The 18,877-nt window shown below is 50.5% G+C and overlaps 1 protein-coding gene across 1 annotated transcript in view; it reads right to left on the reverse strand.

Annotated features, from left to right (window-relative positions):
- COL4A2 (collagen type IV alpha 2 chain) overlaps positions 1–18,877 on the reverse strand; it is a gene marked incomplete at its 5' end in the record, with an annotated part of 177,361 nt that overhangs the window by 27,965 nt on the left and 130,519 nt on the right. Inside the window, 10 exons of the mRNA XM_079722117.1 lie at positions 1,032–1,091; positions 1,499–1,700; positions 2,704–2,810; positions 2,897–2,969; positions 6,108–6,271; positions 7,453–7,545; positions 11,631–11,780; positions 12,260–12,370; positions 16,332–16,398; positions 17,327–17,380. Coding sequence (XP_079578243.1) covers positions 1,032–1,091; positions 1,499–1,700; positions 2,704–2,810; positions 2,897–2,969; positions 6,108–6,271; positions 7,453–7,545; positions 11,631–11,780; positions 12,260–12,370; positions 16,332–16,398; positions 17,327–17,380 — 1,081 coding nt within the window. The remainder of the gene's footprint in view (positions 1–1,031; positions 1,092–1,498; positions 1,701–2,703; positions 2,811–2,896; positions 2,970–6,107; positions 6,272–7,452; positions 7,546–11,630; positions 11,781–12,259; positions 12,371–16,331; positions 16,399–17,326; positions 17,381–18,877) is intronic.

Consider the following 18,877-nt stretch of genomic DNA (forward strand, 5'->3'; position numbering starts at 1 on the left):
GATTTAGGCAGGGCTCCTACCTTGGCCCGACTTAGCGGCCAAAGGGGGGCTTTGGTCCCCTCCGCCACACGAGGGGTCCGAGGTGCAAAGGCGGACAGCCGAGGCCATGAAAAGGACGGACCCCGGCCGTCTTCAGGGGGCCCGGGCTCCAGCTGGCAGAGCCTCACCCCCAGGGGCCTTCCCGCAGCTTCGAGACGGGCCCGCCCTCTGGAGGCTCCGGGGTTGCCGTTCCTGCTCTGCATCCCCACCCCGAGCTCCTGATCTATCCCCACACCTCGTGCGGGGGACCCACGGGTCCTGATGCTGCTTCTCCAAGCCCCGGCCTTTATCCCAAAACGCTTTACTCCAGACCCTCAACTGCCCCTGGTGAGCTGCCACCGTCCAGATGTTCTGCTGGCACCTTTGACTCCAAAAAACTCCTCCTCTCTGCCCTGCTCTGCAAATCCTGCCCGAGGCCTGCCGTCCACCCCCTTGTGTCCTGGACTCAGCCCTCTGCCTGGCTTCCCACCTCGGTTTCTAGGCGCCCCTGGCTGCAGACTTGGCCTGTCCGATGGCAGCCGGGTCAACTTCTGGACCGTCCCCTCCCCCCTGCCCTCCCCCGAGCTCGGCTCATCTGGGCATCCTCTCCTTATCCGTCAGCCCTTCCGTCTAGCGTCCACTGATCACTGGACCGAATTCTTCTCACATCTGGACTCACTCCTCACCCTGCATGATGAGCAAATAATCCAGTTGCCCTTTACACACATAGAGACATATAGTTTAGGTGTGAAAGGACTTATCTGTTGAGTTCTTACCGATGCTGTAAACAGATGCCTTGTGCCGTAGGGACAACTTGGTGACACGAGGTCATCACGCTCGCCCCTCCCTGGGTTCTAAGCTGAGGCAGACGGAGCGCAGCTCCAAGTCCACAAGTGTTTCTATTTCTGATGGCAGCTCTGTGCCCGCGGCAGGGATCACGCCAGTTCTAGCCTATATTCTACAAACTGAGAGTTTTCAAGAATTCTAAAGCTGCCCGGTGGTCATGACAGTACCTGGCTGGACGATCTCTTGTCCATCTGCTCCGATGGGCCTTTTCACACCCGTATCACAATCTAGGGGTGAGACAGTGAGAGAGTGAGGCAATTTTGCAAAAACGGAAAGTGCCTGGCTTTTCCGTGTGTGTGTGTGTGTGTGTGTGTGTGTGCGTGTGGTGGGAAGGCTGGGACGGGCGGGGCATCAGAGGCCCATTTCTGGACTTCTGGGCTGAGGCTCTGCAACTCCAGCACTAGAGGGAGAGGCCCCACATTCCAGCTGGCGAGAGGAAGCTGCAGTGGGTCCAGAAAACCCCGTGGCCGGGTGTCGCTTGTGTGTGGTGAGAACCGAGGGTGTGACACCATCTCACGTGACTCACCCCCAGGGCAGCCACAGAAGGGGAATCACGCACTGCCTAAGAAGATCAGCGGGGGTGAAGCACAGCGTCTCACCACTTGGAGAGACGCAAGCCTGGGCCCCTCCGTACCTATTTGTCCTGGAGCGCCGGGGGTGCCGGGAGGCCCGGGGAAGCCTGGCGGTCCAGGTAATCCAGCATCGCCGGGGAAGCCACGCTCGCCTTTGGGGCCTGGCAGCCCCAATCCTGGGGGGCCCCTTTCTCCTGGAATGCCCTTAGTACCGGGGGGTCCTGGGTGGCCTGCGCCCCCTGAGGGGCCTTTGATGCCATCACCCTGTGAGAAATTTGGTTCATCTCTTACAATACGTGTAAACCTCAACGACAGCCATCTTGCCAGCTACTTTTCCCCATTCCCTGAATTCTGTGCTCTAGATACAGAGATGAGTAGGAACGGACAGTCATGGTCTCACCAAGTCACAGAAGTAAAGGACAGACTTTCTAACAAGCATGGACAACACCCTCGAACATAGTTCTGGAAGGCATAGGAATCTGAGTATTCTTCTCTTTCCAAGCCACCAGCGCCCTGCTTGGACCTTCATTCTCCGGAGGGATTCTTCAAGAGAACGGTTAGGCACAGATTTGGCGAAATGGGGGCAGGAACACGTTATTTCATTGTTAGGATTCAGCGTTTGTGACCCATCTCCTAGTCAGAAGGGACAATGCAGTGGTGAAGGGAAGGAAGTCTTTGGTTTGGACGAGAAAGCGCATCAGAAATAAGGAGAGATGATGGGACCAGAAGAGCAGGAAGCTGGGCGGCACCGGGCACAGCCGTGTCCTATTCATGCAACTCCTCAGAGCAGGGTGAGGGCAGGGAGGGAGGAGAAGGGGTCTAGTCTCCGCGGCCAAGCGCCCTTCCCCGTCTGACCCCTGCCTTTCCCCGCAGAAAGGAGGCTGGGGGCTCCGCATCTTATCACACACAGCCTCTTTCAATGCCGGTGTGTGTTTGCTGCAAAAATGCAGCTGTGTATTTTACAGGTGATCCTAGAAGAAGCGTTCTGCCTTCCATCTAGGAATATTTAACTTGGGGGGCTCTCGTTCTACGTGCTGGCAAGAGGAATATTGATTTCCTCTTTTTCTCTTAAACGCTCAGTCAGGGCTTGGCTTCCAGCCTCGCCCACTGTTTCCTAAAAAATATGATTGCTGCTCACGAAAAGAGAACAGGTGGCCCTGGGAGGATTTCCTGCTGTGTTAGCACCTCTGACGCTCACGTGTTTAAGCATGTGACCGATGGGGATGAGGGCAGAGCCGCCACCCCCTGCCCCGCCAGCGGTACTCACAGGAGAGCCTGGGAGGCCTGGGAATCCATCCAGCCCATCACGCCCTGGGATGCCGCTGTCCCCTTTCAGTCCAGGCACACCTGGGACACCTGGCTGGCCCCGCTCGCCTGGGGGAGGAGTGCAGCGTGAGTTGCTCACCCAGGGCAGCCACAGAAGGGTTCATGGTCTAAGATTTGCTGGCCACAAGACTGACCTTTGGTGGTGATGGTTCGAGAATCTCCCTTCATTCCTTTGGGCCCGGGAGGGCCAACACCACCAGGGGTTCCCTGTAGAAACAAACACAAGGTTTCTTCCTCCTTCACACTGTTACGGGCAGCCGAGAAGATAATGATTTCCGTTTATACAAACTGAGGGCCCTTACCTGTCATCAAGCCCAGAGTCACCCATCTCTGTCCCTGGCCACCCACTACTGTGGCCACCGATCACAGAAGGCCATGGGGCACTTGAACGTGGCCAGCGGGACTGAGACACTGAATGTTTAATTTTAAATAGTTAAAACTTAAGGGAAGTAGCCACACATGGCTGGATGGTGAAAACAAGAACCTTGCTACTCAAAGTGTGGTCCCCAGATGGGTAGCACCAGCCTCCCTGGGGGCTTGTCAGGAATGCAGACCCTCAGGTCCACCCAGGGCAACCGAACCACAATCTGCAGTTCAACAAAGTCCCAGGGATTCGTAAACTCATGAGCTTTGGAGAAGCGAAGGCTGCTATAACCCTAACTGCCATTTTGTTGAATCTGGGCAAGTAATATGCCTCCAAGTACGAAGGATGGACATTTGTGATCGTACTCAGAACAACAAGAGTATTTAATCGACAGCTCGTCTTCCTAACTGAAGTCAAGGTTGGAAAAAAATCATACTTCACAGACAATTCACTGCAGGAACACTCATGTTTTAAGGTGTAAAATCTAGCTTAGGTCTTTCGATGAGCAGAAACGAGCAGATGAACGTTTCAGGATGCATTTTAATGTGCGTGATGTGCCAGTTTGGGGCAACTCTCGGTTGCTGGTATTTGCAAGAATACGGGAACTTTTAGTGTTGGTTTAATTAAATGGAATGTTTCAAGTGATTATAAGTTCTTTTCTCCTAAAAAATTCCACAGATACTTGATTTATTGATTTGGTTCTTTGCAGAAAATGGTGACATTCTCTCAGTAACTAGAACAGCATCACACACAGGCAGTGCTCAACCAGGAGGTGCTGGGCAAATGGACGGATGCATGTATTCATTTACTAATCGACCCCCTGCCAGGCTTCAAGCACTTCAAGCACTCTGCCAGGTTCTATCAGTACAGATATTAAACCACCAAAAACGGTCTCAGGCATTCCTGCTGCAGATGCATAAACATATAATTAAATGCAAGATAAACACGGTACCTGAGATGTTTGAACGCAAGTGCTGTGGGTGTGCACGCGATACAGCTGGGGAAAGCACACGTTCTTGGAAGACTTTAGGGATTCCATGTGCACAAAATGGGATCCATTTGACTTCTCAGAAATAGTCCCTCATTTTATAAATAACTGAAGGTCAAGGGCTTCCCTGGTGGCACAGTGGTTAAGAATCCGCCTGCCGATGCAGGGGACACGGGTTCGTGCCCCGGTCTGGGAAGATCCCACATGCCGCGGAGCGGCTGGGCCCGTGAGCCTTGGTCGCTGAGCCTGCGCTTCCGGAGCCTGTGCTCCGCAACAGGAGAGGCCACAACAGTGAGAGGCCCGCGTACCGCAAAAACAAAAAAAAACAAAAAAACCTGAAGGTCCGCCCAGTTCTGCCATTATTCAGTTTGATTCTCGTACACTTTTTCTGAATACTTGAGCAACTTCTACATGCTCAGCCATGATTTGGAGATGGTGTCATTTTTAAAGTAGGAGGAAATGTAGCATCTATTATGTTCAGCTGGATAAAACTATTTGTCTTCTGAGAAGTCCCAGAGAATGCAGAGGTGCTGTGGACCTCCTTTTCACCTGCAAAGCTTCCGCGACACGAAGCAGTTATGAGTCATGACCCTCTGCACCAACAGCTCTGAGTGGCTGCAACTCCCCTGCATCTGGACACGAAGCCTGATTGTTCTAACCGTCCCTGGCCAAGTGTCCTGAGCAAACTTTCCTCTATGGCTGAATATATAAAATGATAGACTTTTCATTTTATAAATCTCTTGCAGCTCTCTTTTTGAGTAAAAATAAAGAAAAAATATAGTTTCTTTGCCTTCATCTGAAATTTGCTTTGAGATCACTGGTCAGTTAAAACCTGCCACGAAGAAAGATCTAGTCCAGATGATCTTTTTCTCAGGTGTCAAATAAAGCCCAGTTAGCTGGAATCCAGAAAATTTCATACATTCATCCAAACTAAATTCATGATATACTTGGAAGTCTCACTTTTTATCAAGTTAAGGGAGCCTTTATTAAAATGCTGAATCAGTCCTATACTAAATCTGAAGAGGTGAATACGCAGTATGTAGTATGTAGCTTTGCATTCAAAATGCTAGAAGGGTTGCTTTTTTTGAGATATAATTCACATGCTATAAGATTAACTATTTTAAAGCATACAATTCAGTGTTTTTTGTTTTTTGGTTTTTTTTGGTATTTCCACGAGGTTCTGCAACCATCACTATTACCTAAATCCAGACCATTTTCATCACCCCAGAAAGAAACAGTCACTCGCATTCCCCCGCTCCCAGCCCTTGGCAACCACCAAGCTACTTCGTCTCAAGATGCCTATTCTGGACACTTCATACAAATAGCATCATATAATATGTTCTTTTGTGTATTATTTCACTTAGCATAATGTTTCTGAGGGCACCACACTGTAGCACGTGTCAGCGCTTCATCCCTTTTGATGTTTGAATAATGTCCCATTGGGTAGGTATGCTACATTTCATTTATCCATTTATGGGCATTTGGGTTTTTTCTACTTTCCAGCTGGTATCATGAATGCTGCTGTGAACTTAATGCACAAGTTTTGGTGTGGACACGTGTTTTCAGTTCTCCTGGGTCTGTACTAGAAAGGGACTTTCTGGGTCACACGACACCTCTATGTTTGACTTTTTAAAAATTTGTTGGCTGCGTTGTATGGCTTGTGGGATTTCAGTTCCTCAACTAGGGATTGAACCTGGGCCCTAGGGCGTGAGAGCACAGAGTCCTAACCAGTGGACCGCCAGGGAATTCCCTATGTTTGACTTTTTTGAGGAAGCATCCAGCTTTTCCACAGTGCCTGCTCCATTTCACATTCCCACCAGGAAAAGCTTTAAAGCTCCTCTTGGAATAAGTGGCTTTTTTGAATGTCACACTGGGTGCGTAAGTGTTGCTGGTCTAAAGCTGTATTAATTCAGTAAATAAAAGCCGGGAATGGGGAAATGGCGCCGGGCGTCAAGGTCGTCTTATCGGCTTCGTGGTAGAACTGGTCTCTCACCTTGAATCCTGGGAACCCGGGGATGCCGTGCTGGCCGGGGTCTCCCGGGCTGCCTTTCCTCCCTGGTTCCCCATTGGTGCCGGGAAAGCCCTTGGGTCCTGGTGGCCCCGGAAGACCCCCGATGAACTGGTCATCCTCTGCACATTGACAGTCGCCGGCATCGCCTGCAACGTGGGCAGAGAGGGAGGGACTTGTTATTTGCTCGTGAAGCGCGTGTATGACCCTCCTGTTGGCTCTGCAGGGGACAGGAAGGCAAGGGCGTGAGGGCTTGGCTGCGGGGGCGCCACAGCGCAGGACACGCCTACTCTGGTCCTCACTCCCCTCATTCTTAGACAAGAAGCGTGAGTCTCCTCGGGATGCGGATACGTAAAGAACAGGAAAGTTGACGGAGGTGTGGGCGGAGTTGGGGACTCAGCGACAGGAGTTCTGAGAAGCCACCGCGGGGGCCTCAGGGGGAGGGCAGGAAGGTCCAGGGTGAAGGGGGGCCGGAGAGAGGGCGGCCTGGCAGCAGCCGCGGGCGTGGAGCCCGAGGTCCTGGTGCGGAGGGAAGAAATACGTGCCCTCCCTTCTTCTGTCTTGCTGGCTGAACCCAGGGAGCCCGGGGGCAGGGGAGGGCTGAGCTGGAGGCTGCTGGTCGGTTTGGCTGCCAGGGCGCAAAGGGGGACACGTGATGACCCGGGGGTGCCGAGCTGCCCAGCTCATCCACGACGCCGGACCCCTGCACCGCCCACAGCTCCACGCGTGCTGCAGAGGTCCGGCGGTTAAAACCCAGGATGCCCAGGGATGGGCGAGCCGAACAGGCCCCCCAGAGGTCCCCACAGGCGGCCCTTGCCTGGAGAGGTGGGGTCCCCCAGGGGCAGCAGGGAGAGGAAAGCAAGCACAGCTCGTTCCCACCAGCATCCGCCCCACCCGGGCAGGTCACGTCTCTCCTGCTTTGCCACCGCCTTGCTGCCGACGCATCCCTAACTCGGGGAGTCGGGTTAGGACCAAACCGGGTGATGACCCTACAGCCCTCTGCAAATGCTTGTTACATTTTCTTGGAGCCGAGGGCTCGGATGAGTCATCTGAATTCAGTCTAAGAAGCCACCGTGCATCTTTTCTGTCCCCTGTTGGGCCCCGTGTTGCCTGAAAGTTCAGCGATGAACGTGGCAGACAGAACAGAGACGGGAGGGCCAGCTGAGAGCTGGGGGCGCAGGGAACGAGGAGACGCCGCCCCCCAGTGTGAGGGCTGTGGCCGGGAGGGGCCGGGGGAAGCAGGGGCTCGTCCTCATCTTGGAACCAGTGAAGGGTGAGCTGGCCTCAGGAGGGCCAAGCCCCGCCCCCTGTTGTTCCCGGACAGCCTCACCTTTCCATCCTTTCTGTCCGCGAGCCCCGGGGAAACCAGACGGCCCAGGGTAGCCCACCCTGCCTTCTGCTCCTTTAAGGCCGAAGAGGAAACCTGAGGAGAAAACCCACAAGGACGGCACGTTAGCACAGCCCAGGACCCCGTATCCCCCCACCCCGTGTGGGAAGGGTTACAGCCGAGTCTCCCAACAGAAAATGGCCCCCATTCCAATTCCATCCCAACTACTCGCAGAAAGACACGGAGACTTTCTTTTTGTGACCATTGCTTCCAGGATTGGAAACGCATGTGAACGCCTATGATTTTAGTTTTTCCATTAAAGTCTAGAAATAGAAATCTTTACTTTTCAGAAACACTGAGTCCAAAGAAGACTTTAGGTTTTTTTAACCACGCTTTACTTCGACTTGGGTTCTAAGACTACTGCAACTTCTGGTTCTCCCAGAATGACAGAAAACCCAAACAGTAAAAGATGTGAGAATGAACTGGCTTCCCCAGTCCTGTCCTCTCCTCTGGAACGGGAGCATCTGGGCACGCCCCTCCCCCCATCTTTCCTCTTTCACGCCTCTGGGTGCACACACGTGCACACATGTAACCATGTAGGTAACTTGTGATCCTCCCACCCCCATCACTAGGATCACAGTACTTCAGGCGTCCTTTCACCATCTGCAGGGCTCTGATAATTCCAAGCAAGGACATCCGGGTGAAGGTGTAAAACAGGAATAAAGACACAGACCTACTTGAGAATGGACTTGGGCATATGGGGAGGGGGAAGCTGTGACAAAGTGAGAGAGAGGCATGGACATATATACACTACCAAATGTAAGGTAGGTAGATAGTGGGAAACAGCCGCATAGCCTAGGGAGATCAGCTCGGTGCTTTGTGATCGCCTGGAGGGGTGGGATAGGGAGGGTGGGAGGGAGGGAGACGCAAGAGGGAAGGGATATGGGAACAGATGTATATGTATAGCTGATTCACTTTGTTATAAAGCAGAAACTAATTAAAAAAAAAAAACAGACTCTAAAAGCCCACAAAACGCTCCGTGTCCCACTTGAGAAGAGCGCCATCTGGTGGTGGGAACTGGGCTGCACGTTCCTGGGAAGCACCGCTGCTGGGTATTGACTCCCAGGACTCTGGCCCGAGCTCTGGGGTATGTGGAGATGGGTGAGGCCCAGGACGGGAGCATGCTGGGTGGGGAGCTGGGGAGGCGAGACCCAGAGTTCAGTTTGGGGCGTGCAAATTTGGAGATGCCTGTGAGACACACAGTGGTGACGAGGTGTCCAGTTGGGATGAGTTTGCAGCTCAAAATACTGAACTGGGCTAGGGACACAGTTAGGGAGAGCTGGCACATAACTGGTGTTTAAATTCCTGTGAATGAAGGAGCTGGCTAGATAGAGAGACACAGACAGGAACTCCATTGCCCATGGGATGGTGGAGGGAGAAGAAAGAAGACCTAGCAAAGGAGCCGCAAAAATAAGGGGAGAGATGACAAAGGGGGGTGGGTCGTGGAGCTGGAGAAAAGACTGTGTGTGGGGGGGTGGCGGCTGCCCCCTGTACCACTGGGAGGCTGCTGACAGAGCAAATGGTGCCCAGGATGTGGCTCCATAGGTCACTGGTGACCAGGTCAACAGCATGTCAGCCTAGTGGTGGACTGAGGGCTTTATGCTATGTTTCCATGTTCTCCTGATATGTTGGGAGAAGCTAGTGTTACAGGTAGTTATTTAATCACAGATACTCCAGGGATGTTGGCTTTTAAAATCTGAGATGAAGACATTGTGGGTATGCTTCACAGCGTTTGCAAATCTAGACAGAAAAGGCACTTTTGGGCCATCTTAAGGTGCCACCCTCCCTCCTTCCTACACTGTTTTTCTCTTCATCTGGTAAATTCATAATTTCAAGCAAGTCCTAAAGAATAGCACTGTGCCAGGCAACTCTACCTAATGCACTGTGGTAACCTAAATGGGAGGGCAGTCCAAAAGGGAGGGGATATCTGTATGTGTACGGCTGATTCATTTTGTTGTGCAGTGAAGGCTGACACAACACTGTAAAGCAACCATAGTCCAATAAAAATTAATTAAAAAAAATAAAGGGGGGCTTCCCTGGTGGCGCAGTGGTTGAGAGTCCGCCTGCCGATGCAGGGGACACGGGTTCGTGCCCCGGTTTGGGAACATCCCACATGCCGCGGAGCGGCTGGGTCCGTGCGCCATGGCCGCTGAGCCTGCGCATCCGGAGCCTGTGCTCCGCAATGGGAGAGGCCACAGCAGTGAGAAGCCCGCGTACCACAAAAAAAAAATAATAAAAATAAAAATAAAGGGATCTCCTGATGAAAACAACAACAAAAAAAGCAGAGCAGTACACTTCTGCGATGTTTCCAACATGAGTTTCCTAAAGAGGTCAGTGGCCGTAATAAACCTGGCAGTAGTTTGACTTATTCTAGAGCCCCGGCAGTCGACTCAGTTACCCGAGCTGAACTGGACGTAAGCAAAACGTTTAGCTCAGAAAGAAAACTGGCTTCACAGTTTGATTTTGCTGGAACGGCAAACGAGTCAAAATTCTGGTTTCCATCAGCAGCAACACATAAAACGGAGTGAAATGCAGTTAACAAGAAAAGAATCCAACAGCTTCATTCCAGGGAAAAAGCTGAAGAACTCTGTGGGACTCAAGGTCACTGATGTTAAATTATGACTCTACACAAAAATATTTTAAAAGGCCATTAAGGTTGGCTACTTTTTGTACTAGAGACTGCTTTAAAAAAAGTGATTTGGGAGCAATGTGTCTCATAAGGTAAAATAAATATTTCAAAGAGAACTGAAGTTGATAAAACGTATCAGACACCATTCCATCTATTTTATAAATTCTCCCTTCAGTTAACCACATGGACCGGAAATTAGTTAATTTGTTTACAGATGACTTATGTTGGTAAATCATAGATTTACTAAGCAAGACTTACAAAGCCAGATGGTATGTGTTTGTCTATTAAAATGGAATTTAGTTACAGGAATGATGACAACGCTAGCCTTCAATCACGGTCTTTTGAAGCGGCGGATTTTTGTGCTTTTATTTTTAACACATCATGTTCTGTTGCCAAAAAAGGAAAACTCAACAGATACCATTTACTCAGGATATGTAATGTTTACAGAAACTCAGCCATTATCACAGATGCCGCAGTAATAAATATTACTGCCAGGATAATAAAAAAGATTAGTGATAACAGTGCTCAAAGTATTTGGCAAATTCCAGGGAAATATCTGCACCCCGAATTTTTCAAAAGACTGTGAGAATCTGCTTTTTGCAGTTGAAGGAAAATTGGGAACGTAGAGCCTTAGTAACTTAAAATTTAACGCACAAGACAACAGAGAAGTGACTGCTGATTTTTTAGTGGAAGGAGCATATACTGATGTGCTTCTCATGCCTCCAACGGTTTTCCTTCTAAAGAGACAGCAATGAGAAGCTGGCTTCTGAAAGTAAGGAAAGCCTGGTCTCCATCTACCTTTAACTGAACTCACACACGATCCATTAGCATATGTGAAGACAGGAATCTGTCAGAGATGAGCGGGGGTGACGTCGGGAATTAAAAGTCAAATATTTTGAAAAGAAGATGCTGAATTGTGTCCATGTCGCAGAGACAGAAATAGTGACCTCTTTTTTAGTTTGATTTTACGATGTTCAAAGCATAACCCTAAAGCTGGAAGCTGAGAGAATAACCGTTTTGGAGGGCAAGCCTCCTTGGATCTCAGCTGAAAGATGAGCCACGGCTGCATCAGAACCTGGAAACTCAGTTTTGTGCCCGACAGCATGAGGGTCCAGACGCCGTGCCTGTCCAGTCTGTAGACTCTCAGCATCTTCCGTCTGGGCCCCGCCAAGGGCTGCTACGTCCCATTACAGGCGGTGCAGCCACTCCTGGTGTGAAGCATCGTCACCCGTTCAGCTGTAGCTCTGGCTCCTCGGGGGCCCAGAAGGCAGATCACCAAGTCTGCCTATCGCGTTGGTTAACCCAGGGGGGAGGCTGTATGTCAGGGCGGGCCTTTCCTGCCTGCACCCCAGAGCGCCCGCCACACTCTCACACTGTCCGCTGCCTAGTTCACGGAATTATTTACAAGAAAATCCCAAGTGAAAATCCAGCCGGGGCCAGGCTCCTTTGTCTGGACACTGGCACGACCTCCCTTGAGTTTCCCTCCACTTACCGTCTGGGCCAGGTGGTCCCGGGAACCCTGGGGGACCTCGGAGCCCTGGCTTTCCGTCAGCTCCCGGGGGGCCAGGGTACAGGGCGGGGATGCCCTGCTCTCCTGTGAAGCCTTTGGGTCCCATCTCGCCCGGTAAGCCTCTCTTCTCATCTGAAAATCCAACAGCAATCACAGCAGCGTGAGACCTCTGAGATTTATCCGCTGTGCTGGTGTTCCCGCCCTGGGAGGCCTCCAGCTGGGCTAGTGGTTTACAGTCCAGTCAGTGACTTAAAGGGCAATGCCGCTGGTATATTTCATCACTATCTTTACACTTGAAAAAGCCCCTCTCCTTGCCCCCAAACGACGGACCGAGAGTTGTTATAACACTGGACGATGCCTGTGCTCTTCCCGGCCAAGTGACAGAATCACGTGAGGTATCATCAGCAGCGCCTCCGACCTAGTGAGGGAGTCACTGTCACAGGTGCGTGGTTCTGTGATGACAGCCCAACACGTATTCGAGATGCATTAGAGCTGCTGGGCCAGCCTATGAGACAGAGTGCTGACTGGGGGGCTGTGCAGCCAGCGAGGGGCGGGGGTTTGTGTGAGACCCGAGGGGACGTCTCAGTTTCGATGCCGCGGAAGCACGTTACCGTCATCTCTGATGGACGTGCCAGGCAGGCCTGGCAAGCCGGGGCTTCCAGGCTCCCCCGGGGCTCCTGGGTCTCCGGGGGCTCCATGGAATCCTGGGTCCCCTCTGGCACCTGGAACCAAGACAGGCCCCACATTATGAGCAAGACTGTTGTCCAGGACTCAAGGCAGATGTTCACTTTTTCGCTGAATGTATATTTACTGATATCCTGTCCATCGCACGAGGCCGGCGGTGTTTCATCTATGGTGGCCCCTGCTTTCAAGGAGCTCATTTCCAACCAAAGAGGACTGATAAAAGATCCCTGTAAATGTTCTAAAACAAGAGAGGAACAGAACGCCAGAAAGATACAGAGAGGTTTCAAAGGAGGGGAGGATGATTTGGGGGGAAATCTGACACTGAGGGACCACAGAGGACGAGAAGAATAGAAGCGGACAGTAGTTTGGAGCTCTTGACTGTGCAGACTCAGCGTTACACACTCGGCTGACATTCGATTCCCGTAAAAGCGCGTGTGCAGATAGTGTTAGAGCCCCGATGTCACAGAGGGGTGAGGCTTCATGAGAAGGTGAGCTGACAGCTGATGCAGATAAGGGGAGGGGAGGCCGCCCACAGGGGACATCAGCCCAAGTGACGCAGGTGACCACCGAGCAGGACACCGGGGGGGGCGGGAACGGGTGGACAGCGTCGTGGAAAATCAGGCTGCATGACCGCTGAGCCAGCGGGAATGACGAATGAACGCGACGATTTGGACCCTCCTGCACGAGGCACCATGGGGGGAGCTGGGGGTGTGACGGGGGCCACCTCGCTCTGAGCCCCTGTTCCCCTGAGCCCCAGCTCTTGCCCGGATCAGCGTTTCATTGCTATTTGCTGGATGAATGGTGGACGTGAAGATTCTTACAGACCTTTTCCCTAAATAAACAAAGAGCCAAGGGGCTTTGCTACGCTCCCTGGCTGTGTACATAGCAACCTTTTAGTGCATAGCATGTTTTTCTGGTCTACAACTGGGAAAGTGGAGAGACTGTGATGTTTCATGGTACAGCGATGAGTAATTGTTAGGAGAGATCACATCACTATGTGATCTTTAATTTTTTAATCTTAGGAGAAAGTCCTTAAGATAAGAAGGGACTCGCTGGGCCTCATGCTAGACGTGTTTGTAAGGGGTGGAACGTGTGAGTCTGGGTCCCTGTGCTGGGCTTGGCTGCCTGCAGAGGGGACGCAGGGCTGGGCTCTGGAACAGGGGTGGCCCGGGTCTGAGTCCTGCTCCTTTGCTTGCTACGTACATGATCTGGGGCGAGTTACCCAACGTCTCCGTGCCTCAATTTCTCCATCAGTACAGTGCGGCCGATGCCAGCCCCCATCTCAAAGGGTCTTTACAAGGAGTAAATCAATGGACCGGTGCCAATTAGAACAACTTACTTCACTGCCTGGCGTGTGCTCAGTAAGCACCATACAAATGTTAGCCATTACCATGACTGAATAAAAAGAGACAAAATAAAGCTGAAAACCACAGATCTTCTCGAGTGTTCGGGAAAAGAGCAAGATCACTTTTTAGTTATATTGCAATCATTTTTTTCAGTGCAAAGCTCTTCTAAACCTTTGCGTTTTGACAAGCTCCCGCAATGCTGCCTGGTGAGAGGTACATGTATTTTCCTCTTTTCCATGTCAGAGTCTGCTCATGAGTCAATCTCTCACTCCAAGGAGCCCTGGAGCTTGGTCAGCCTTCCAGCTCACCCAGGACGCGGGAACTCTGCTGTCACAGGCAAGGAGGGTGGCTGCTGCCTTTCTCACCTGCACTCGGGGAAAAGGAAATGTGACCACCCACTGTCCCGGTGTGGTTTCCGGGAACGCAGGGTGGTGCGGGGAACTGAATGCATTCCGGGCTGTCAGTCAGGGAGCTTTCTGATGAGTGCAAAAGAGACATCACCAATGTTAAGTTTAAAACCTGTGTTCCCAATATCACCTCACACATGTCAGAATGGCCATCATCAAAAAGTCTACAACAAATGTGGGCAAAGATGTGGAGAAAAGGGAACCCTCCTACATTGTTGATGGGAAGGTAAATTGATGCAACCACTATGGAGAACAGCATGGAGGTTTCTCAAAAAACTAAAAATAGAAATACCATATGACCCAGCAATTCCACTCCTGGGTATATATTCAAAAAAACAAAGCACACTAATTCAAAAAGACACGTGTACCCCAGTGTTCACTGTGGCGCTATTTACAATAGTCAAGGTACAGAAGCAACCCAAGTGCCCATCAACAGACTTATGGATAAAGAAGATGTGGTACATATATACAATGGAGCACTACTCAGCCATAAAAAAGAATGAAATAATGCCATTTGCAGCAACATGGATGGACTTGGAGGGCATTATGCTATGTGAAATAAGTCAGACCGAGAAAGACAAATACTGTATGATATCACTTATATATGGAATCTAAAATATACGACCGACTAGTGAATATAACAAAAAAGAAGCAGAGACACAGATCTAGAGAACAAACCAGTGGTTACTAGTGGGGAGAGGGAAGGGAGGAGGAGCAAGATAGGGACAGGGGGACAAAAGGGTTATTGAGGGACTATATGAAATCATGTGTGTGAAACTTTTGAAAATTGTTAAGCACTATAGAATTTAAAGAATCTTTCATTCAATAAAAAAATAAATTTTAAAAAAGTGGGCTGCAAAATAAAAAAAAATTAAGTTCCCAAAGTCTCAAAGACACGATTCCCATTTCACCAAAATCACCAACAGTAAGTCAACCTCATGTCGGGTCCCTGGGGTTTCTGGCTTGGCAGACGTGTTGGGCTCCCCAGAGAAGGACGGGAAGCTGGCTCCACAGTGGTGTGGACTCCCCGGTTTGAGTTTATTTGAAATAGACTCATCGATGGTTTGATGTCACCCTGGAGAGAGACCTCTAGGGGACCCCACCTGGCCTTGGCCTTGGTCTTGCTCTGTCTACAGTTTCCCCATCGTTGGATGAAGACATGCAAAGGTATTAAACCAGCAGATGGTTCACACCTAAGCAGGAAGGTTAGTCCCTGACCCCTGGACATAGATAACAGGATGAGACAGATGACCTACTGGGTACAGGAAGGAAACATTAGAGCATCTTCATTTAAAAAAAAATCTCACCCTTTAAAATCCCTATCTGACGTACATGTTTTAGCACATGCAGTATTCAGTCATTCAGGTAAACATTTACTGAGCAACTACCATGTGCCTGGACTGTTCTAGAATTGAGGATACAGTAGGGACCACACAGGCTAAAATCTCTGACCTCAGGGAACATCCTGTATCATGGATAAATTATCCATAAATACATATTCATACTATGATTTGGAGGCATGCTGAAAACACTTTTTTTTTAAACCTAGAAAGACGCACATTCAAAAAGGTTCACAGACCATTGCTCTAAGCGCAGAACTAGAATTATATTTTAATAGATCGTGCCGATGGGAGGCTGAGCTAAACTAACAAGGACGGCACAAGCCACAACACGTGCAGAATCCCTCACTGACACTCAGGGGTCAACTGTGACCGTGGGATCATTTTCGTGTACGAGCTCAGGTGCAAATGCCTGGAGGTTTAGTTCTTTGAAGTTTAAAAGGCTGTGACTGTTTCCAAATTATGGACTATGATCAATTCCAGGCTCCGGACCGGTGAGCAGGGGGCGTAAGCATCTTGGTGCATTTGGACCAGAAACCAGTGAAGTGGCTGGGACAGCGCCCGTGGAGGCCTGGCGGGCACGAGGGCTGGGTTTCTATGGTGATGCTGCAGGTGGCAGAACCAGAACCTGCACAAGGTAGGTTGAAATGAAAGCCTTTCCCAGCGGAGGAAAGTGGTGAGCGCTCTCTCAGCCAGAGGCAAACTGGGGGTCTCTCCGGGACGCCCTGCTTAAGCCACGAGGGAGGGAGGGTCCACAAGACTGAGATTCCCCAACGTTTAAGTGCTAAACATTAACACGTAAACACTTTTCTTTTTTTGCTTTGTTTTGTTTTGCTCAGAAAATCTCACAAGGTCATGGCTCTGTGTCCACAACAGACGAGAAAGCAGGACGAATGGCATACAGACCTTTGGCCAGGGCAGGATGCGGGGAGTAGGCTGGCGGGCCGGCGGGGCCTGGTTCACCCATTTCTCCCTGGAGAAAGAAAAGAGGAAAACAAAAGAACGTGAGGCTGGCCTTTTGGAGTTTGGGACACTATGCCTGTTTCCAAAGAACAGAACTGAAAGCGACCATGAACCCAGCGGAGGCTGTTCTGAGTCATAGAACCATGGACCGGGTCCGGGCTCCACGTCCACGATGCTGTGCTGATAAGTCCGGGCATCCCAGCCACCAGCTGGACACACCAGGAGAGAACAGGTGGGCTGGTGCCCACCTCACTCTGAGACCCTTGTCAAACTCCGGAAGTGGCCAGGTGACCGCCTTCCTCAGGGCAGACCCCTCTGTGTTGATGACCGCACCTGAGCTGCCCATGGGGCCAAGCTGGGGTGCTGTGACGGCACCTCATCCAATACCATCTGGACGGTGAGACCTAAAATTCCATGAGCTGCCTTGATGTCCCTGAGCCTCACGGGGCCCAGAAGGCCTGACTGTGAGTCCCCCCCATCCTCACCAGCTATGGCCCACCTGGTGGTAGATGCCCCCCAACCCAGCTAGTTCCCCCACCAGCTGGAGCAGCTGCACCCCCTGGTCCTCAACCTCCCTGCCCGCCCGTGGGATTATTCAAACAAGTCAGTTGTGTCCCCCTTGGGAACTAGGGGCCCCTACCCTCTTGTTACTACGGTGCCTGCATCTCTCTGCCCCCTGGTTCTCTCTGCTCCAGGTGCAGGTCCCCACTGCCACCTCTACGCGGCCCCATATGGCATGCAGCATCCTGAGGCTGAGACACAGGTGACTCATAGGTGAACGTCCACCTCCTCTCTCAGCGCCAGGTGTCGTGTGATCAGCTACATGATACAGGATGGAGGAGGCCTCCTTCTCCAACAGGGTGTTTAGGAGGTGATCAGAGCACCATCCAAGGGAGATAAGGGAAAGCCATCCCGATTCAAATGAAAACTGAGCCCACCTTGGGTCCTGGGTATCCATCAGGGCCTTGGTAGCCATCCGGTCCTCTGTTTCCCTGCAGGGAAGATGTTTAGTGCTTATTTTTAATCTTTAAAATAGAATTTAAAGACATAACCACAATCCATTGTGTCTAATAAAATCAACAATAGTTTGTTAAGATCACCTTCTACCCATGTTGTGTTCAGTTTCCCCTGATTTTAGTCTCAAGCATGTCTTTTTAAAGTTGCTTTGTTTGAATCAGGATTCAAAAAAAGGCAAAATATGACGTTTGGTTGATATGTCTCTTAATTTGCCTGTAATTCATAACGGTTTTCTCTTCCTTTCTACTTTGGTACCTTTTGTCGTCGCTGTTGAGGAAACTGGGTCATTTGTACTGTGAACACCCTGCGTGGTGGACTTGGTCCACTGCATCCTTGTGGAGTTGTGCAACGTGCTCCTTTATTCCCCAGATTTTCTCTAAACTAGTTGTTAGATCTTGGGCCTCCTTAGTCTCAGTTTCATCTTTTTTGAGCAAGATTTGTTGCTGGCGGGTCCCGAGCCCTTCCCACTGAGTCACACGTGCAGACTGCCCCCACTGTTGTGATTTCACGATTGACCAGTGGGGTCGGGCGGTGACAACCTGATCCATCTATTCAAACCTTCTCCCAAGATGGGTTTTGAAAAATTTTAGTTAACACCAACTGGAATCCTTAAACCTTTTCATTTAGAAGTTTTTGCTCTTCACTTAAAAAAAATATCTAATGCTAATAATGATTGCATTCTAATTATCTTGAATATGGATTGAAAGACAAAGTTTACCCTTATGAGCCACATCGTATCTGGATAGATATGAAAAGCTTTAAAAAAATCTAGAAATTTATTCCCTCTTGCTAAAGAATATATACAGTAAGCCCAGGCCCCCCAAATTCGGAATGCCAATGGGATAAAGTAGGTACGTTATCTGATTATTTTACTGCATATTTTGAAATCCAGGAGCACGTATGCTGAGTTACATTATTTAGAATGAACTAAGATTAATTTGGTGCTTTCACGTTGGGCCTCTGGTTTAGACGGACTTCCTTTCATCCTAGGTGGAGCTGAAGATTCGAAAGTGAAGGCAAATTTCTCTGATATTAAAAGTGACCTCCTGCTTAGAGGCCATCCCACAAGACAGTCTAGGAGCCCTGACGGAGCTTGGAGTGACTGCGGAGTCGGTGAGCAGGCATCCCGACTGAGCCGTGTCCAGTGCGACATAACCGCCCAGTTCCAACAACGCTACCTGTGCTGACGTGGGACAGCCCCCGAGGAGCGTTGGGTGAAAAACATGAGTGGACGACAGCGGAACGGGATGAAATGTTCATTTTCTCTGGTTAAATTACATGCATGTAAAAATACACGCCCCACTTGTGCGAGCCCTGATCTGAACACCCACCCCACGTGCACGGGGGTCGCCTCTGGGGAGCGTGCTGGGGGTCTGCAGTGGGCAGGGCTGGCCCACACACTCTCTGCCTGAGTTAGTGAAGACAGCAAATAGTGAAAATAAAGAGATCATTACTTAAGAAAATCGATTCCT

The sequence above is a fragment of the Hyperoodon ampullatus genome, assembly GCF_949752795.1.
Source record: "Hyperoodon ampullatus genome assembly, chromosome: 16".
Taxonomy (NCBI): domain Eukaryota; kingdom Metazoa; phylum Chordata; class Mammalia; order Artiodactyla; family Ziphiidae; genus Hyperoodon; species Hyperoodon ampullatus.